At 36.1% G+C, this 19906-nt stretch overlaps 3 protein-coding genes across 4 annotated transcripts in view; 1 reads left to right on the top strand and 2 right to left on the bottom strand.

Annotated features, from left to right (window-relative positions):
• The first annotated feature begins 416 nt into the window (after positions 1-416).
• On the top strand, positions 417-1910 carry LOC117982055 (m-AAA protease-interacting protein 1, mitochondrial-like). The gene is made up of 3 exons (XM_034968334.2): positions 417-777; positions 955-1153; positions 1726-1910. Exons 1-3 carry the CDS (start codon positions 604-606, stop codon positions 1908-1910), a joined length of 558 nt encoding a protein of 185 aa, XP_034824225.2. The 5' UTR covers positions 417-603.
• Positions 1911-1939: 29 nt separating this feature from the next.
• Positions 1940-9134, bottom strand: Dbct (Dihydrolipoamide branched chain transacylase E2). Its single transcript, XM_034968333.2, has 9 exons — positions 8842-9134; positions 5841-6004; positions 5216-5403; positions 4294-4418; positions 3721-3951; positions 3366-3632; positions 2669-2797; positions 2512-2583; positions 1940-2187 (listed from the first exon to the last, which is right to left on the bottom strand). Exons 1-9 carry the CDS (start codon positions 8905-8907, stop codon positions 2023-2025), a joined length of 1407 nt encoding a protein of 468 aa, XP_034824224.1. The 5' UTR covers positions 8908-9134; the 3' UTR covers positions 1940-2022.
• Positions 9135-10324: 1190 nt separating this feature from the next.
• LOC117982358 (blood vessel epicardial substance-like) overlaps positions 10325-19906 on the bottom strand; it is a 35617-nt gene continuing 26035 nt past the window's right edge. For both annotated transcript variants that reach the window (XM_069498534.1, XM_069498533.1), the window contains 3 exons: positions 18331-18442; positions 16219-16401; positions 10325-15985 (listed from right to left, as the gene is read on the bottom strand). In XM_069498534.1, the coding sequence (XP_069354635.1) occupies positions 15765-15985; positions 16219-16401; positions 18331-18442 (516 nt within the window). In that variant the 3' untranslated portion in view covers positions 10325-15764. The remainder of the gene's footprint in view (positions 15986-16218; positions 16402-18330; positions 18443-19906) is intronic.

Genomic DNA, 19906 nt, shown 5'->3' on the forward strand with positions numbered 1-19906 from the left:
TTTCAAGCTTTCTGTGATGATAGTTTTAGTTGGAAACCCCTTTGGTTGAGGAAATACTAAGTAGGTATAACGGGACTCACGCTAGACTTAAGCTAACACTCGAGTAAAGTAGAAGTATTGTTCACTATTTGCTGTAGTCTTACTAGAATAAGGCTTTTAAATATTTGGCAAAATCGTAAATAAATTTTTTACAGCTTAGACACTTTCTACATAGATTTACATTTTCTGTAACCGCAAACTGGCAGAGTTAATGAGTTTCCAGAATAAAAAACTAACAGGCCACGGGCTAGCCTACGTTTATACCGGTAGTTTACAATAGTTTCTGAATTACAGATGATCGGCACTACAAAACATTTTGCCAAAGTGTGCTGGCCATTTGCAACGCGATGTGCAACTTTCATAGAATCAGCTAATTGTAATCAACCAAGTACTCCAAATATTTTAACATACCAAATTAACTGTAAACGAAGTATAGCATCGATTCAACGAGAGTTTTCTTCAAATTTTCGAGCACTCGAACCAAAGCGAGGCTTTAAAGATGACGCTAATATACACGGTTCCAAACATCACTTCGATTTCCTTAACACCATTTCAAGAACTTTTATGTTCCGTCGTCGAGACCGTGATTCGCCTCAGAAACGAAAGAGACGAATTCCAAAGCTTATATTAGTACAAAATCCTTTTACTTGGTTGATGACCAAGATAGATTTCACTGTACTGAGGCATGTATGGGATCCTACTTTTGAAGAAAAAGAATTTAAATTTGGTGCTAAGCAGGTAAAAACCTAGAAGGCCGCAAATTTAAAAGATCTATATTTTAGCTGCTGTTAGCCATTTCGTAACCCTAAAAGTTAAAAGAAAAAGCTAAATATCGTTATATTCAGTTGTTCTACACAATTTTATTTAACTCAATATAGGAGGATAATAATTTTATTATGGATTCAAATGTTGCAGGCAATAGCACGCGTGACTGAAGTAATTAGCGGTGGCCAATTTAATGAATTAAACGGTCTACTCACAAAAGCAGCTCGAGCAAGTCTACTCCGAGAAATAGATCGAAACTGGAGTGATAAACAAAGAGTGTTACTAGCCCTTAAACGAAATGACATACAAATATCGTCGCCACGAAAAGTCTATTTTATAAAAATAGCTGGTAAGTTTTGTGTTTATGGATTTTATTATTAAACTTATTAAGTTTTCCGAAAAACGTTTGTAGATAAAACTTTTTAAAAGTAGTACATAATATAAAAATACTTGTAAATTGTTTATATTTAGGGGACCATCGCCCAAAGCTTTTTGTAGCGAATACAGCCGCGGCTATCTTGATCGCGTTTCTGAAATAATAAGTAAGTATATCAAATCATCATGGACAAACGTACACGGGCCAGCAAAGCATTGCTACTGTATCGTGACCTTTTTGCGGCTGCATCGCTTCAGTATCGCTGCAAAAAGTCATGGTGGGCGATCTCCCTGAAATACAAAGATACCAAACTAGAATTATTTAATTGTTTGATTAATTTGATTGATAAAATATACGGCTGTTTTGACGTAATAAGCTTGCTTATTATATTGTCTAATGAATGATACCTACCTATTATGAGTGATGCCATACTACAATAATAATCAATAGTTCTTATTTTAGAACATTAAGTAATTGCCTAATATAATTTCAAGATAGATATTATTATCATTACAAACTAAAGTCATTTTGTTTTAATATTGCAGATAAAAAGTTCTGTGACGTTGATATGGCTTTTCTAGCTTTGAAATGGACGCCAATAAACAATATTGATGCCCTGCTATTCACCGAGATATTCGCGCGCTTTCATCGCGAATACACCCCACATTGCATACCGGAGTGGACTATAGCTTATTTCAAAGTCACCCGTTTTCAAGTTTTGCGACGATAACAATTTTAAGAAACTTTTATACGCTTGCATAATAAATTAAAAAAAATATGAAATGATTTTATTTTTTCAACAAAAACATTGTGGTTCTTATAACATTTATAACACTTAAGGTTCACAGATCTAAAATTAGCTTCTGGGGATCTTCTAGATATTCTTTTAATTGGTTTGAGAAGCGGGCCATCGTGACGCCGTCGATGATCCTGTGGTCCGCTGACCAGCTCACTGATAGGATATGAGCTTTTACCACGTTGCCCTCTGAATCGAACCTCGGCAAAACCTGTAAATTGTATTGTCCAATAAAAATATAGTAGTAAGTTGCGGGGTTGCGGTAAAATTCTAACTGGTTTTGCCACAAAAACTTTAGGCGTGGTTTAGACTTTCGCATTTACCCCAAGGCATCTTACACGTGAAGTTAAACCTTGTTTAAGTTTTTGTGGTGAGAGCTTGCTTTCTGCTTAGTATCTCAGTTTTAAATAAGTAATGCTAAATTGCCTGTAACTTATGTGACTAAACAAAAATATACTTAGATACATATTAAAATAATGACTAGGTAAGGTAAAACAAGGGATTCATTATCGCAGAAACACTACTAATTACTTACCCGGATTTTTCCTAAAGCTCCTATCGAAACTTGTGGAGGCAATATCACTGGTTTCGTGTAAGTGCCTCCTACCTGAAATATTAATAATTATTATACTTATTATATTTTGTTATGCAAGGTATAAGTAGAAGAAAAGCAAAAATACATCAATACGTACAATGCCAATATTAGAAATTGTAAAAGTTCCACCAGTTAATTCGTTAAGCCCAAGTTGGCTTTTTAATCCTTTTTCTTGTAAAGAATTCAGTTCGACTGCTATTTCAAAAATGCTCTTATTTTGCACGTTCTGTAATAAGAAAAATATTTCATTAGATACTATATTAGCGGAAGTTAAAAAATGAAGGAAGGAAAACGTCTTAATTCGATGCGTACTTTTATAACCGGTACTCGTGTCTCGTAATCGGTAATTTTTTATAGAAGGGTCAGGATGGTCCCATTTGGACAATGGAGATAGAATCGTTCCTACCCTCGCAGTGGGTGTACGTGTAAATACGAGTTCCCCTTGCACTCTCTGGTGGGAGAAGCCGGTGGGTGCACGGGTTGTCCACCGATCTACAAAATTGTAGATCAAAGTAGAGCAGTGAATAACTCCACCAAGAACAGTATCACATATTCGCAGTAATGCCTTGTTGAAAATGAAAGATATAAAATTTTAAAAAAAGAGCTGAGGAAATAGTACCTATCACACGTATTAGGCATGCAGATCGCGACAGGTCGAGATGAAAATCGGGGTATGAGGTGGGGGACGCCACGCACACCCGCACGTCACCCGCGCTGTCCCGCGCTAACCCGGTGCGTAACCCGACCCGGCCATCTCTAACCTGTCGCGTACTACCTAGTATTATGTAACTCACCTTGATCACAGGTACCACTAAACCATTAGGCGTGTCCATCGCAACGCCAATATTGTGATTGGCTTTATAAATTAGATTTTCATTGGAACTATCGAGACTGGTATTTAACACTGGGTATGATAACAGACTCTGAGAAACAGCTTTAATGATAATAGGCATGTAAGTCAGTTTAACTCCTCTTTTTTGGGCCATTTCGTTTAGTTCCTGCCTTGATTTTACCAGTTTTGTAACATCATATTCGTCACTAAATACAAAGTGCGGTATTTTCTAGAATTACAAAATAATTTCACTAAAAATATTACAGTTCAAAATATTATAGTCAAAATGTTATATTTAGATAGGTATCTGATCATACCATTGATTCTGTCATAGATTTGACCATAGCTTTCATAAATCCTGTAACAGGAACAATTTTATCTTCCAAAATGACTTCTCTTGCGACAGCTGCAGCCATGGGATAAGGAATTGCTTCAACAGCTAATGGTACATCATTAGATTTGTCTGCAGTCATATTGAGGTGAGATAGTACGTCTTCCTTTAGTACTCTGCCATTCCTACCTGTCGCATTTACACTATTGAGGTCCACCTTAAAATATAGACAAGGTCAATAATTCTATTACGTATTTAATTGGGATCTTGGGTTCGGCTGTTCAACTTTAAACGTGCAAAATAATATTTATTTTCATCGTAAGGTCGTGGCGTTACAATTATTTTCATCATCTTAAAACTTATGCTAGGATGGCTCCCAAAGGAGAATCTCAAATTAATCTGCAGTGCAGTATTTTTTAACTAAGAAGTATACAATTGCATGCGCTTGACTGCGATCACACCAAATAGTAGCTGATGATGCAGTGCACCTGCCTATAGAAGATGCCTATTCACTCTTCTTTTGAAGGTCCCAATATTTTAGCTGGCGGGGAAAACTGACCTGAAATTGAGCAGCAATTCTTCTCACAGCTGGCGTCGTTAATACTTTTGTGCGTTTAGTGCTATTAGTTTCAGTTTTTGGCACATCTTTCGTATCATCCGTTATGGAATCCGATTGCGGTGTATCTGTTGATGCACTAAAAATGATTATCTTAGAAATGATAGTTTTAACTAATGCAAATATAACCTTTATCTTCTCCAACTTAACAGCAACATCAAACTCTCATTACAGAATTTATTATTATTAGTATTCAATCCAGTCCAATTATTTCAAAATAGGTAACATTGTACACTTTTCGATTGTCACTTATTGAATTTCTAAGATGTAATGGTGATAATTAACTACTTACGTAAACTTAAAACTAAAGCTACGAGGGTTTCAACCGCGCCGTCTGAGTAGAGTCCACAACAATCTCAGCCAAATTGACAATTAAATAAATATTGTGAATTGTGATTGAGGACAATAGGGTAATTTACTTTTTTTTTGAAAAGTGTCTTAATTTGATCCTAAAGTGATAATAAACTACCAAAAAAAATATTCAATCGATAAGTGCAATAAAAATGCATTTAAATATTGCATTTCAAATTTCGTCGGGAAAACGCTACCCGCCATCTTTTTAGGCTCATGAGCTGTCTGACGTCACACGGATTGGTGAGCAACGGTGTTTTCTTAGTGAAATACATTACAATTTCAATCCATGTGACGCCACAGTCGGGATTAGCATGGCGGCTACGGTATCATGTGTTTTGGATATTTGTAGAAAAGATAAAAAAGTAAAATCATTAAAATGAATTATAAAATTCATTTTATACTTTTATGAACTGAAATTAACATTTTTCGATTGCTTATTGCTACTACTATCTTGTTTATACATTTTTTGATTTTTTTCTCGCCTGGTAGGTATAAAATACCATATTGTTACCTTCGTCCCCTGAAGAATCAACTTCTATATCAACCAGTGGCTGTCCAACTAGCGCAGTCTGGTCAACTTCGTGATAAAGCTTCGTAACGATTCCATCATACCGGCTTGTAATGGTCACTGCTGCTTTATCACTTTGGACTTCACAAATGTTTTCAAACTGTTGAACTTTATCGCCTACTTTAACGAACCTGTAACAGTCATCATAATGAAGGCTAGTTTTATTGTAGGTAGGTATAGTACGCGACAGGTCGAGATAGCAATCGGGGTGGCGCACTAATACGGTGCGGGTGTGCGGGGCGTCCCCCCGCCTCACGCTCTGATTGCCATCTCGGCCTGACGCGTACTATACAAACCAGATACATAGGACGTGCTATAGAGTCGTTTTTGGTTCACTATTAGGTTTAGCCCTGATTTTGTATCTAGCCCTACAAATCTTTATTCATGCTTTCTCGTAAATGAAAATATAACTTGGAATATTAGTTAAAGTTGTATGATGAGGTAAAAAAAAACGGCCAAGTGCGGGTCAGACTCCTACACTGGGGGTTCCGTACTACAGTAGTATTTTTTGGACATTTTCACGATAAATCAAAAACTATTATACCAATAGATCGCTGCCAATGCTTACCATTCTTTTATAACAACTTCTCGTATACCTTCTCCGATATCAGATAATTTAAATGCAACCGTTTTGTTAACCGTGCTTGTAGTGTGAAGCCACCGAGGCTTGAACTGGTTGTTTACTCTAGGAACATTATTCGGACAATTCCATGAACTGCGTGTGTATCTCGTCTGAAAAAAGAAAAATTTAATAGTTAGTTGAAATTGTCTTAAAAGTTATAATTGTAAAGTTTATCACATCCATTAAAAGAACCTATATTGTAATTTATCTTGTAGTTATGTACTAAGATTATTATACTATCTAATTTGGTGATATTTTAACCAATAAAATCATAGTATGAGAAAGTAAAAAAAAAACCACGTGAGAGTCAGACTCGCACACCAGGGATCCGTACTACAGTAGTATTTTTTCGACATTTTGCACGATAAATCAAAAACTATTAACCATAATTTTTTTTTTGTTGTTGTTGTGCCTTATCATGCAATCAGTCGATGGACTATGAGCAGATTGGTTGGAGGATAGGTTGGCGTGATTGGAGACGACTTCCCAGCGGGAAAACTCCATGATTCTCAGCTAATTATCCAGTATATGCTTTCTCTTTAGTCGACAGATCGCCTGCGGCATTGCAAACAAAAATCTGTGTTAGAATGTATAGATAAAGCCGTTTCATACGATACCCCATTTAGTATAGTAATCTTACTTTAAAAGTTGAAAATACCAAAAGTTTTACATGAACACATTTTAATTTATTTTTGTGATGTAACCACAAAGGTTTTCAGATTTTTCTCCTTATGTCTGCTATAATACCTACCTACTTGCCAAATTGAAATAGGTTTCTTGACAGACACGACAGACAGACAGACAACGAAGTGATCCTATAAGGATTCCTCATTTCCTTTTGAACCCAAAAAAAATGCATTGCATTGATGGATTTATGGAGTTGATAACATTTTGTTACGAATGTGATTTAAAGATAACAATGAGATATAATATGTTAGTTATTATTTTTATCAAATGCGATTAAAATGACCTTTTTAATTTTTTATAGGTATTAATCAAAATTTATATCAATATAGGTAATCGGTTTCGGATTATGAGATAGATAGGCGTACTTGCCTATATTTGGACAGAAACTTTGGTTTCTTCACAGAACCATTACAATTAATAAGCTGAGCTGATTGTGATACCAAACTTGATTTATTCATCTCAAGATAGATTTTTCTTCCTGTATTTTTGTTTGTCGTATTGTCATACCTCATACCTATCCATTGTATTGGTTTTGTCATGACGTCGTATAGCTACTCAGATCGCCAAGACAAAGTTGATGACGCCTCATTTCATCATCATTATCCTTATCACCCGACAGATACCAACTGCTGGACATTATGTCTCTTCTAGGGACTTCGACACGCCACGATCTTGCACCGCCTGAATCCAGCGGGTCCCTGCGACTCGTTCGATGTTGTCTGTCCACCTTGTAGAGGCAATGCTGCGCTTTTGCTTGAGATCCTAAAATTTATCGGTTTTTCGAACTATGTGCCTTGCCCATTGCTTTCACTTCAGCTTTGTAATCCGTTGAGCTATGTCTGTTACTCTGGCTCTCCTACGGATCTCCTCATTTATCTTCAAAATCGAATGAGTACCTAGTTCAGCAATTGTAAGGGAACCGATGAACCGATAAATATACATACCACTTTCGGTACGCTTCCAGTTATATTCGGGTAGAAATGTAACTCGATCTTTATTTTGAGCCCATTTTTAGCTTGATATTTTCTAGTGATCAAATATGAACGGGCCTGATAAATCATGTAGGTAGGTACCTACTTGGTAAATAAGTAATTTGTGTTTGATAAGATTAGGCCCCCAGTTGTGCCTTATCGTACAAGCTAAACAATATTTTCTCTGTTTTACTTTTTAATTACACTATTTATGTTAAAAATATAAATGTTAAAAATATAAGATTCTTTTTAGGGTACCGTACCTCAAAAGGAAAAACGGAACCCTTATAGGATCACTTTGTTGTCTGTCTGTATGTCTGTCTGTCTGTCGGTCTGTCAAGAAACCTACAGGGTATTTCCCGTTGACCTAGAATCATGACATTTGACATGTAGGTAGGTCTTATAGCAGACATTAGGGGAAAAATCTGAAAACCGTGTATTTGTGGTTACATCACACACAAAACATTAAATTGTGGTCATGAACTGATAATTAGGATTTTCAATTTTAAAAGTAAGATAGCTGTATCAAGTGAGGTATTATATAAAAGGTCTTCACCTGTGCATTCCAAAACAGATTTTTATTTATTTTTATGCATCATAGTTTTTGAATTATCGTGCAAAATGTTGAAAAAATTCGACTGTAGTACGGAACCCTCGTTGCCTGACTCGCACTTGGCCGGTTTTTTTCATGCAAAATTAGGAAAACAATAGATACAAAATAATTAGGTATAGTACGCCCCACCACAGGTCGAGATGGCAATCGGGGTATGAGGCAGGAAGACACCCCGCATACCCACACAGCTCCCGCTCTAACCCGGTGCGGGACAGTGCGGTCACGTGCGGGTGTGCGGGGTGTCCCCCGCCTCATACCCCGATTGCCATCTCGACCTTGTCGCGTACTATAAGTGTAGTAACTATCTCCAATCTATCCACGGTGAATTGCAGTGGTCCCTGGTGGCTTATTATCTTAAAACGTATCTCAGAAGTTGTTCAAAAATATAATGCAAAAAACCGCATTAAAATTAGTCCAGTAGGTAGCTTTTCATGAAGTAGGTACCTACCTACCGTCTCCGTTTTGGCATCGATGTCGTTTTGGGTCAAAAGTCTTTTAATCCAATGTTCTGCCACAAACAATAATTAATTCTTCAAACAATCCTCTAAAAAAACAGGCTGAATTAAGAACCATCTCCTGTTCAATTTGCAATTTGCAGAAAGAACATCACAAACGTGTCACAAAATTAGCCGGCTAGTAAAGATTAATAAATTACTTATGCTCTTGGGTTACTTACATAACAAAACTTGTATTTATTTGTATTCCTTAAATTCACTAACCACTTTCTCGCCGCAAATGCCATTGTGTTAATTCACCACATAACCTTATATTATTAAAGTAATAATTAAAACACAAAACATTTCGACAAAATCAGTAACATTTCTTGTTGTGCGAACACAACTGAACGCTATCAGGCCACATTATCAGTGAACCCGAGCATTGATTAGCATTTTTAAATAAAATTAAACATTAAATGGTGATACGTTTAAAGGCAAATGTTTCGTGAGCTCGTACCTACGTCACCTCTTCACCATTCAAAGAGGTCAGGGATCAAAATATGTTGTATAGATAAGTCTCTTTGATAAGAAGTCTTATGTATGATAATTTGATACTCATTAAATCTATACTATTATATAAAGAGGTAATGTCGTTAAGTTTGTTTGTAGGGGGTAATCTTTGGAACTAGTGAACCGATTTTAAAAATTCTTTCACCAGTAGAAAGCTACATTATTCCTGAGTGACACAGGCTATACGGGATCTTTAAAAACCTAAATCTACGCGGGCGAAGCCGCGGGGATCAGCTAGTCTTTATATATATTTATTCACAAAACAAATATTATTTGTTTGTGAGTTTGAAAGCAGGTAGGTACCTACCTATGGGTTTGCACTTTGCAAGTAATCACAGAATTACCTGCATCACATACCTACTATTTATATAATACTAAGTATAGGTAATACTTAATATTATTTTGTTATATAAGACTTTTTATTAACGTCCACTGTCGACTTCTAGCGCCATTTAGTGCAAGTTCTGTGAAGTCACTAATATCTATTTTCATCATATCAAATAGGTGTAGTACGCGACAGGTTGAGATGGCAATCGGAGAGAGAACGCCCCGCACACCCGCACACTGCACAGCCCCCGCGCTAACCCGGTGCGGACATGCGCGGGGCATCCCCCCGTCTTATGCCCCGATTGCCATTTCGAACTGTCGCGGACTATACATACCTATTAATTAATTAATGCTCGGCTCTGATTATTATCATTCAGCTTTGTTTTTATTATTATTTTATGAAAATCCCATACCAAGTAGGTACATATTATTAATGTCCATGTCTCTACCTCATATTTTGCATAAAATTGGCAGACTTCACGCATCCTTGAGAACATTATGGAGAACTCTAAGGTATGCAGGTTTACAAGTGATATTTAATTGCTGCACACTACAGATAACTCCCGAAAATTTAGAGGTGCCCTGGCTCAAACCCTCAACCTCCCCGAATAGGGAGCGGACGTTATTAACCACTAGTCTCATTTTATTTAGCTTCGTACTTTGTTCGTGACTTAGGTGCAGTTAAGTTGCAGTTCAATTTACCTGCAATGAATGACTGAAACATTTTAGGTTTATCACTTCGCGTCATTTTAACTTTGCGGCAATCTATTTTGAGCCTTCTGGTTGAGAAGGTGCGATTAAGGATTATGAAATAATATAACATAATAAGCACTTGTTTTTATTAAAGACATAATAAACATGTTAATAAAGTGAATAAATACAATAATAATAACTGATAACGTTAATGTCATGCACGACGAGACGCGGGGCAACCCAGGCAATATAATCAGAACAACATCAGTTTTGCGATTACACATTATTTTAAACCGACGACTTCTATTCTAAATAGCTAACGTGTATCACAGAGGCGCTCTGCCAATATTTCTGTTTGTTAGGTTAGAGTCTATTCTTTTATCCCAGAGACTAAAATGACAGTTAGAAATGTCAAACTTAAGAATGATGAAACCAGCTTAACAAAAATAGTGTCCTCATGGTTTCGGTTCAGATTAAAATCGTTAATAAAATAATATTTCGTGCATAACACAAGTAAAATAAATATGCGAAATGTGTAATTACGAAGATTAAAAAGTAGCACTAATCACATACCTATTATTTGAAAGACTCAAAGAATAATTGGTAACATAAAATACAAAAATAATTCACCTGAGCAAGTTTCCAATAGTATATAAAACTCATAAACTGAGAATCATCCAATACTTATTTCATTTAAATTTAAACTATTTTCAACATATTATTTTCTTGTCTCTTACTCATCTGAATACCTACAAATATTTATAGGTAAGTATCGATTGCACCACAAAAACAGGCAACACACGAAACGTCATTTTTGTCTCCGGGATTAAAAAATAGACTATAATATGTACTTATATTTCACACTGGTCATTTGTTGGTATTAAGTATATATGGAAGAATATAATGTAGAGTGTTTGGAAACAGATTCATGTTGGCTTGCTTACAAAAGATGAAATAGTAAGCACGCACTCTAAATATTTTTTAAGTAATATCGTTTTAGCACACTATTAAAATAAACATTTAATAATACTCGTACAAAACATCGCATCAATTTAACGTATCCTAAACACTTGCTTTAACTTCGCTACGCAGAAGTCTATGAATACACAGATATTTATCACATCGCAATTGCCTATAACACATATCTAAATATAATTAAGAATTTACAAAATTTACATTTTTATTGTTTACGGTAGAGTTAAAGCGTAGGGGACGTGTATTTTGTAAAATATCACAAAGTACCTAAACTGAAATTTAATACAACTACAAAATATAAGTGCCTACGTGACGTGAAATTAAAACAGATGCGGATGAGTATTGTTACTTTAAATTGATTATTTTGGTTTTGTTGAATTTGTTCCTCACAAATACTTATTTAAAAAAACGCATCGGTCGCCTTAACTCTCCCGCAATGTGCCTAGTCTTACGAAATGAAAAGGGAGTTTACTTAAATAAATGATAGAGATAGAATTCATCCAAGTAATAAACACTCAATATACTGAACTGACTCTGAACTAACTTCAATAATAGTTGTAGGTACGTCAACAATCAATTGTCTGATTTGAATGCTTAGGAGTTTTGGAATGAGCGATTTCTGTTATAATCTGGTAAAGATTTTATATATTAATGTTAACAATATAACTTTTTAAATTAATTATGACGATCAATTTTTCTACCATGCAATGGTGTTGAAATTGACACGAGCTGCCTTTTCTATTATATGTAAGTAAGTTTATTATTATATTCCTTGCTTACTTTTTTCTTTATAAAATGTCTCAATTTTCTTTAACTTAGAATAATATCTAACTTTTTATAAAATTTTATTGAACACTTAGTATAAATAAGTTATCTGGGTGGAAGTACAGTCAAATAACTGAATAATCACAACACATTTCGAATATGAAAAGAGACGACAATACACCAATCGATATTACGTGGAAGACGTTGTTTAAATTATATTATACTTACTGAATTTGTTTTGAAAATATTATATTTTACGAATTCAAAAATATATTATCATGAAATTAATTTTTATCGTTGCTTGTTAAGTTCACTTTAGGAATTCCTACCCAATTTATGAATGCTGCTAAAATCTGTACATTACATAGATTTATTGCTACTGTTAAGATTTGTTTTAATGTTGGATTACTTAGGTCATTTTTGTTCTAATGGCGCACAACATTTTAAACATTTAAACTGTTAGAATTCAAAGTATTAGATATGATTATGTACAGTATTATCATATTATGTTAGTCCATAGTCGAAGTCGCCATGACCATACGCACACCGTGCAGGAAATAATACTTAGATACAACACATAAGATATTATATGTAATTATAACATATTACGACCACAATTTAAAAGCAATGATTGCCTACATGATATTTTAATTTTATCTCAACTTATCATATATAAGTGTATATAGAACAGAATAAACACGTCACATTTTTATCTTATCAATTTTAATTTCAAATCTAGGTGTTTAGTTATCAAAATTTCACTAGCCTTTTCCAATGACATTTTTATATTGTAAAAGCAAGGCCCACAATTATTAATGTAGTTATACAAAAAGTCATAACATCGAGAATAGTGTGACTTCAGCCTTAGGTATATAATTTAGAAGCCAATAACATCGTTTATAAATAGTTTATAAATGCGTAATTAACTTTTAAGAGTATCACAAACTGTACTTCTCTCTTGTTGTCCCATGGCGGCAATAGAATTGATAACATAAAATGTTAACTATTTAAGTGCATCATTGGGTCGGTGTACCGGATTACACCGTAAAGTGTTTTGCTACATCCTTAAATAACTTTAACGAGTCAAGTGAAGACATAGATCGATATGTTATTGCTAAAAACATCGTGGAATAAGGACTTAGTTACTCAATTAGACTCAAAGCACATTATGGCTGACAAGCGACGCGACAAATATTTTATTTTTCAAAGAGAACTGAATTTGAAGTCCTGTAAAGGAATATCACATAAACAAAGTAGATATAGAGCTAATTTTTTGCGACTAAAGCACGCGCGCGTTACTTGCGGCAACGCGCGATCTCGCCTTGTCGCGAAATCTGATCTGATTGACCAATCGATTATTCAGCGCAGCCTTGTCAGCAATGATGATGACTTCTTCTTCCGCATTACGGCAAAGAAGTCAAAATGTTCTTAATACGAACAATTACCTACATTGCCGTGAGTTACATTATGTCCTTATAACACGTTGCTTGCTTTACGTATTAGATGTCTAAGAGTTGTCTGACATACAACAAAATACTCGTATAATTGTTCTAATCTCGACACCAATTACCAGAGTGAACTCACCATTACGAAGCGACAACATCAACTCAACACTAACGTGATCATCGTGATAATATTACGGTAAGTAGTGCGTAATGACTAATGACATCTATTGAGAAGAAAAACAACGTGACGTGAACAATGTTACATTATTGGGATCAGACAGTTTACTTGAGTCATCATCATCATGATCAACCCATCACCGGCTCACTACAGAGCACGGGTCTCCTCTCATAGTGAGAAGGGTTTTGGCCATAGTCTACCACGCTGGCCATGTTTACATGTTTATGTTTACTTGAGTAGCTAATGTTAATTTTCCCATAGGATTTTTCATTCTCAGCAAGAATTGAGCCGAAGGAGCTGTTAAACTTTGTCTTGTATAAATAAATTATGAAAGGCAAGTAATTGTTCGCTCTGTGTTCAACATAATATCACTCTTCTCTTCACTCTATCATTCACTCTCACACGCGAAAGAGTGAATGATTCGAAATTGGAGAGTTAGTTCATTTTCGAAATATCTAATAGCTAGGTAGGTACGCAATAGTATGCGTATCATTCAAATTCATGAATATTATTTTTATTTTCATGTAACCAAAATACGATTAAAAGTAAACTGCCTGATTCTCATTTATATGACAATGTGTACCTATAGTGAACATTAAAAGCAGTTGAATGTAATATGAATGTGAAATATTTCTTAAAATGTGCATTTCTGATAATAGGTAAAATTTGTAAACAGTAATGCTTCTCTCGTTATATCTTTCGAACCCTATCATTTGGGTAACTTAATTATATTTTATGTTTCTTAAATTTCTGGATACTTAACTAGTACACACTTTCAAATTGTTTCATAAAGATCCGTTTCGTTAATGGATAATAGTTAATATTTTAAAAATGATGATCTTTATGAAAAAGGGGCTATCTAATATAACATCCAGAAAAATATTATTAGGTACATGCCCATTATCAACATATTTTATGTACTTACTATTTAATTACTGTTTTTTATTCCTTAGATACTTATAAAAACAGTTCAGTCTGATTTTATTATTATTTTCCTACCATTAGGTATATAGAATTGAAAGGTTTTTAATATTAGACGTTTTTCGTTGTAAGCAGTACGTCGAGATTTTACACAGAAAAAGCATTGCAGGTTTGAACATCTACGGATATTTTTCTCTAGCAATATCAAATAAATGGTTGTCTGAGCAGTTTTTACGCTCGTTAACCAATTTTGATAAAACTCGTTGTATGTGTAATGTGGGTATTGATTACATTTATTGAAAATTAATGAACTAATTAATATTTTAATGAAATAAAAGATAAGTAGAGTCAATAAACACAAGTAGGAAACGTATCTAATAAAACCCCTTGCATTCCTCTCTCAGTTACCTATAGATTCTCTTCTATTTTTGCATACTAATTGGTCTACTTTGCGGATCATCATCAGTCACTTTCTACAGCAAATACCAGCTATGTAGGTATGTTTAAACAGTGTAACAAAATAAAAGCGTTGAGCGATCTTTCTGCAAAATAAAATATTATAATAAAAAACATTTAAGTAATTCTAACTAGATAAGTATACTTCTCACACAATAATTACTGTTTTAATAATTTAACCAATGACATTCTAAGCATGTCATTGAATTTAACACTGTCATTTAATAGTCCAGTTGAAACTATCACTTTATTTCACTTGTCATTTTTGTCACCTCTCTGCTGTGAACACTTTAGTGTTTAACACATTTTGTTTCGAGCGAACGAAACTATTCACTGAACGCATACCTACACTTAATATGGGAAGCTCATTTTTTTCTATAAAATATAGCACTTTTAACTTAATACTTGCGCAATTAATTTCGGTAGTATTCGATTGATTCCGGATAGCTATTGTGCGGGATCTGCATAAATCAAAAGTATCGATGCCATGTTATATACCTAATCATGAATTCCTATTAAACATGTCTGTAAAAAAAGATCTTGACGGAAATATCCACGTAATTTTACAATTTAAAACATAGAATAAGTGTAACATAGGAATGCATCGTTATCGTGACGAAACTATTGCCACTTAAAATTGCTCAGTATCGATACTTTTTGCAGATCGTATACACCTTTTCAGAAGAAATCAAATCGGTTGCGTACACTAAAAGTCAGTTGTGTGGGGCGTCATCGTTCGCTCTGTGTCCGGTCAGGGGATGTGCGGCGAGACGGCGGCAACGCAGACGGGCGCGACCAGCGGCACCAGCTCGGACTGGGGCCGCGGCCCGCGTCACACGGCCGGCTCCGCCGCGATGGCCACCTCCGCGAACTTCACCTCGCGGCTGCGGCGGCATGAGGTCGTGCGGCGCGGCGGGCTTCGGCGCAGCGCCGGCGGTTGCAGGCTCGCTGACGACGTCTGCGTCAACAGCCGCGGCGGCGGCACCACGCTGCGCCCGAACGGCGACTGTCTGAGGAACTGGCGTGCCACGACTGGTTGCCAATACGAACTACCTGTAACCAATATATCTTTTTTAGAAGCTACGACATGGCAGTCAAGTTATCGGGCTTAGAAATAGAATCATGCGACAGTTGTTTAAGCCCTTGTAAAATTCTAAGAGAAGCGTCACGCAACAAATGATTCCTCTAGCTGGAAAATATTTATATGTGCAGCACTCGATTCATACAGACAAATGGAATGAATTATTTGAACAACTGTTTGTAGTACCTAGTTAGCAAGTAATTACCTCGGCCAGAAGAAGAAGACTTAGCACGCCACGCTACGCTGCGCAGACGGCCGCGCGCGCCTTCGTGTACTGCGTCGACGCTCGCTGAGCGCGTGAGATGCGCCGGCGGACCTTCATGCTCGGCGCTTACGCCCGCGCTTAGTCCTTCACTAACTGCGTACAGCTTATGCGTTATATCTTTACCTGAAATATTAAAATCCAAGTATGCTCACAGTGGAAAAAATATCGTGAACCCAGCCCCTCTATTAAGGTAAGTTGACAGCTACAGTGTGATCACAGTTAGGTACCTCCAGTTGGTCGAGACTCGCTCACTAGGCTACAATGCATCGTTGCTACAAGAATAGCATAAATTCAGCCAATTACAACAATAGCGATTGTAATAATGATTGATGCAGGTTTTACGGAATCGATCAACACGTAGTTTGCGAAACTTGTGGACAGTAACTAATCTTGTAATAAGACTCGCGCGCTGAGGGTTCCGTATTACAGTCGTATTTTTTCGACATTTTTACGATAATTCAAAAACTATGATACATAAAAATAAATAAAAATCTGTTTTAGAATGCACAGGTGAAGACCTTTCATATGATACCCCACTTGATATAGTTATCTTTGAAAATTGAAAATCCTAATTATTAGTTCAGGACCAAAATTTAATTTTTTTTGTGTGACAAATGCACGGTTTGCAGATTTTTCCCCAAACGTCTGCTATAAGACCTACCTACATACCAAATTTCATGATTCTAGGTCTACGGGAAGTACCCCGTAGGTTTCTTGACAGACCGACAGACAGACAGACAACAAAGTGATCCTATGAGGGTTCCGCTTTTCCTTTTGAGGTACGGAAACCTAAAAACAATAATTGATCAGTAACTTGTGGACAGTAAGTACCTAGATAAATCGATCAAACTCGTTCGTAAATCTTGTGCTCTATCAGACTAATCGAGACATCTTTTATCCAGTAGGTATATGGTAGGAATTACGACACTTCAGCAACACTACAGGCTACGACGTAGATTTCAGCGAGTGAGATTTTCAGAATTCGTCAAATATACCTACGCTTCGAATAATCACTGAGTAATTAATAATAATTAAAAACCGGTCAAGTGTGAGTCAGGCTCGCGCAACGAGGGTTCCGTACAACAATCGTATTTTTTTCGTCATTTTGCACGATAATTCAAAAACTATGATGCGTAAAAATAAACAAAAATCTGTTTAGAATGCACAGGTGAAGTCCTATCATAAGATATCCCACTTGATATGGTTAGGTATATTACTTTGAAAATTAAATACTAATTATTAGTTCATGACCACAATTTAATTGTTTTTGTGTGATGTAACCACAAACCGTTCCGTTTTTCCTTTTGAGGTACGGAACCCTAAAAACTAGAAAACAAAGCGCGAAGCTCGCCGACTTCAACATACATATTTTTTACTTTGTAGTGGTTTTGGAAGTCGATGTATATAATTTTTTTAAATCGCCCTTTTTTAGCCTGTTTGAGCCTATCCCCTTTGATAAATCTAAAAAAAAACGAAACTTTGAATTGTATATAGGTATAAAAAATAGGTTTTCCCCAAATTACCTAATCGAAACCACTTAAAAATTCCTAAGCTGTGCAGACCTAATACCTACTAGTCGTTTCGTCTTAAAATAGGGCGAAATCCCTAAAAGTGGAAACACTGATTAGTAGTTATAATGCGTAAAAAATTACTTCTCACGCGCCATTTTAACTTTGAGTGTCAAATTTCATGTCAAAAGCACAATTTCACTCCTTATTTTAAAGGTGAACCGTACTTTTTATTTATGCCAGCTGACCCATAGGGTTATGGCGCGTAAAATGGACGGACGGACTATACAACGGGTGTCGATCTTTGGATTTCAGTTCGCTCTTTGACCGTTGAACCTTTGAGGCTATAAAATATTATGTACTGAAGCATCTTTATTGGCCGAATGCAGCAGAGCGTCTGTAGTCTGTACCTGTAGCTAAGTGTGTAATTTTTGACATTCGTTTAGGAGTTGGGACGCTATTCAGTAGTACTAAACCGTCAGTTCAAATTCAGTGGTTATAAGTATGTCTCCGGCCTTAGCCTCGAAAATCTGAGGGGACTGACCTATGAGACAGTCGAGCACGACCTTGAGCGCAGGGCGGTGTCGCAGCACGCGCTCGAGGCGCATGCGCGGCCAGCAAACGCACGTGCACACCTCCTCCGCGATCACTGTCACCTGAAACCAATTAGGTGATTGTGTTTACGATCGCCAATGGAGCCTTCGTTGCTGTCAAGTATATATTTTAAAAATAGGTTTTTTCATAATAATTATATTTAGTGTTCTGTAATAAAAAAAGTGGAACTCTCAACCTCGGGGCTGTCTGTCTGTCCATCCCTCCCAGGCACACACACGCGCACACACACACACACACAAAGTGTCAGCCATTTTATTTAAAAACAAAAACTAGTTTACGCTGTTTGATTGCGTTGAGCACGAGACTCTCCTGGTTAAATTGAGCCACTACGGAATCAAAGACACTGCGCTTGGTCTCATTGCGTCTTATCTTGGTAATCGTATTCAAACAGTGTGTGTTAACGACGTAAAGTCATCCGGATCAGCCTCACTAATGGGTGTTCCTCAAGGCTCTATTCTAGGTCCTTTCATGTTCTTGGTATACATAAACGATTTACCATATTTTGTCCAAAATACTTGCGATATTGTACTATTTGCTGATGATACGTCTTTGATTTTTAAAGTTGATAGAAATAAAGACAATTTTGACGATGTAAGTAGTGCCATATCTCAGGTAACTCACTGGTTTACCGTAAATAATTTACTTTTAAATGCAAAAAAAACTAAGTGTGTTGAATTCGCACTGCCCAATACCAAGAACACAAGTAACATTAATGGGGATAACCTTAGATGCGAAGCTTCAATGGGGCACCCATATATCAACTCTTGCTAGCAAATTGAGCTCTGCCGCTTACGCTGTTAGAAAGATTCGGCAGTTAACTGACGTGGAAACCGCAAAGATAGTATATTTTGCTTACTTCCATAGTATTATGTCTTATGGAATCTTAATATGGGGTAAAGCGGCAGATATTGGGAGATTTTTTGTATTACAAAAAAGGGCAATACGCGCAATTTATAACTTAAGACCACGCGATTCCCTTCGAGAGAAATTTAAGGAAATAGATATCCTTACTGTAGCCTCTCAATATATTTATAATAACATAATTTTTGTAAGGCAAAATATTCTTAGTTACAAGAAAATTGGTGATCTACACAATAGGCTAACTAGAAACAGAGACAAACTTGCAGCTCCTACCTTCCGCCTCAGGAAAGTCCAAAAGTCATTTGTGGGCATGGGTATTACCTTTTATAATAAAATCCCGCAAACTATTTTGGACTTACCTCTGCACAAGTTTAAAAAATCTATTTAAAATATGCTCCTGAAAAAAGCATATTACACAATTGAAGATTATCTAAATGATAAAAGAGCGTGGATTTGACCTGCAGCTCGTTCCGGCGACGCACAAGACTGCAAATACTATATTATACATGGCATAATCTTGTACCTATATCAAATATTTGAAAAGAGCAACCGCCGAGTTTCTTGCTGGTTCTCGGTAGGAAAGGCATTCCGAACCAGTGGTAGATGCATCCGACTATTCGAAAGTACTTTTAAAAGTTTATTCG

Source organism: Maniola hyperantus, chromosome 5, assembly GCF_902806685.2.
Source record: "Maniola hyperantus chromosome 5, iAphHyp1.2, whole genome shotgun sequence".
In the NCBI taxonomy this organism is placed as follows: domain Eukaryota; kingdom Metazoa; phylum Arthropoda; class Insecta; order Lepidoptera; family Nymphalidae; genus Maniola; species Maniola hyperantus.

What these genes read in the sequence shown, in the direction of transcription:
- LOC117982055 (XM_034968334.2), top strand. Translation starts at nt 604, where the DNA reads ATGTTCCGTCGTCGAGACCGTGATTCGCCTCAGAAACGAAAGAGACGA. An exon ending in TTAAATTTGGTGCTAAGCAG is followed by an intron (nt 778 to 954) that starts GTAAAAACCTAG and finishes CAAATGTTGCAG; the next exon opens with GCAATAGCACGCGTGACTGA. An exon ending in CTATTTTATAAAAATAGCTG is followed by an intron (nt 1,154 to 1,725) that starts GTAAGTTTTGTG and finishes TTAATATTGCAG; the next exon opens with ATAAAAAGTTCTGTGACGTT.
- Dbct (XM_034968333.2), bottom strand. Translation starts at nt 8,907, where the DNA reads ATGGCATTTGCGGCGAGAAAGTGGTTAGTGAATTTAAGGAATACAAAT. An exon ending in GAATTGCTGCTCAATTTCAG is followed by an intron (nt 3,952 to 4,293) that starts GTCAGTTTTCCC and finishes CTATATTTTAAG; the next exon opens with GTGGACCTCAATAGTGTAAA. An exon ending in TAGTGGTACCTGTGATCAAG is followed by an intron (nt 2,798 to 3,365) that starts GTGAGTTACATA and finishes TTCTTATTACAG; the next exon opens with AACGTGCAAAATAAGAGCAT.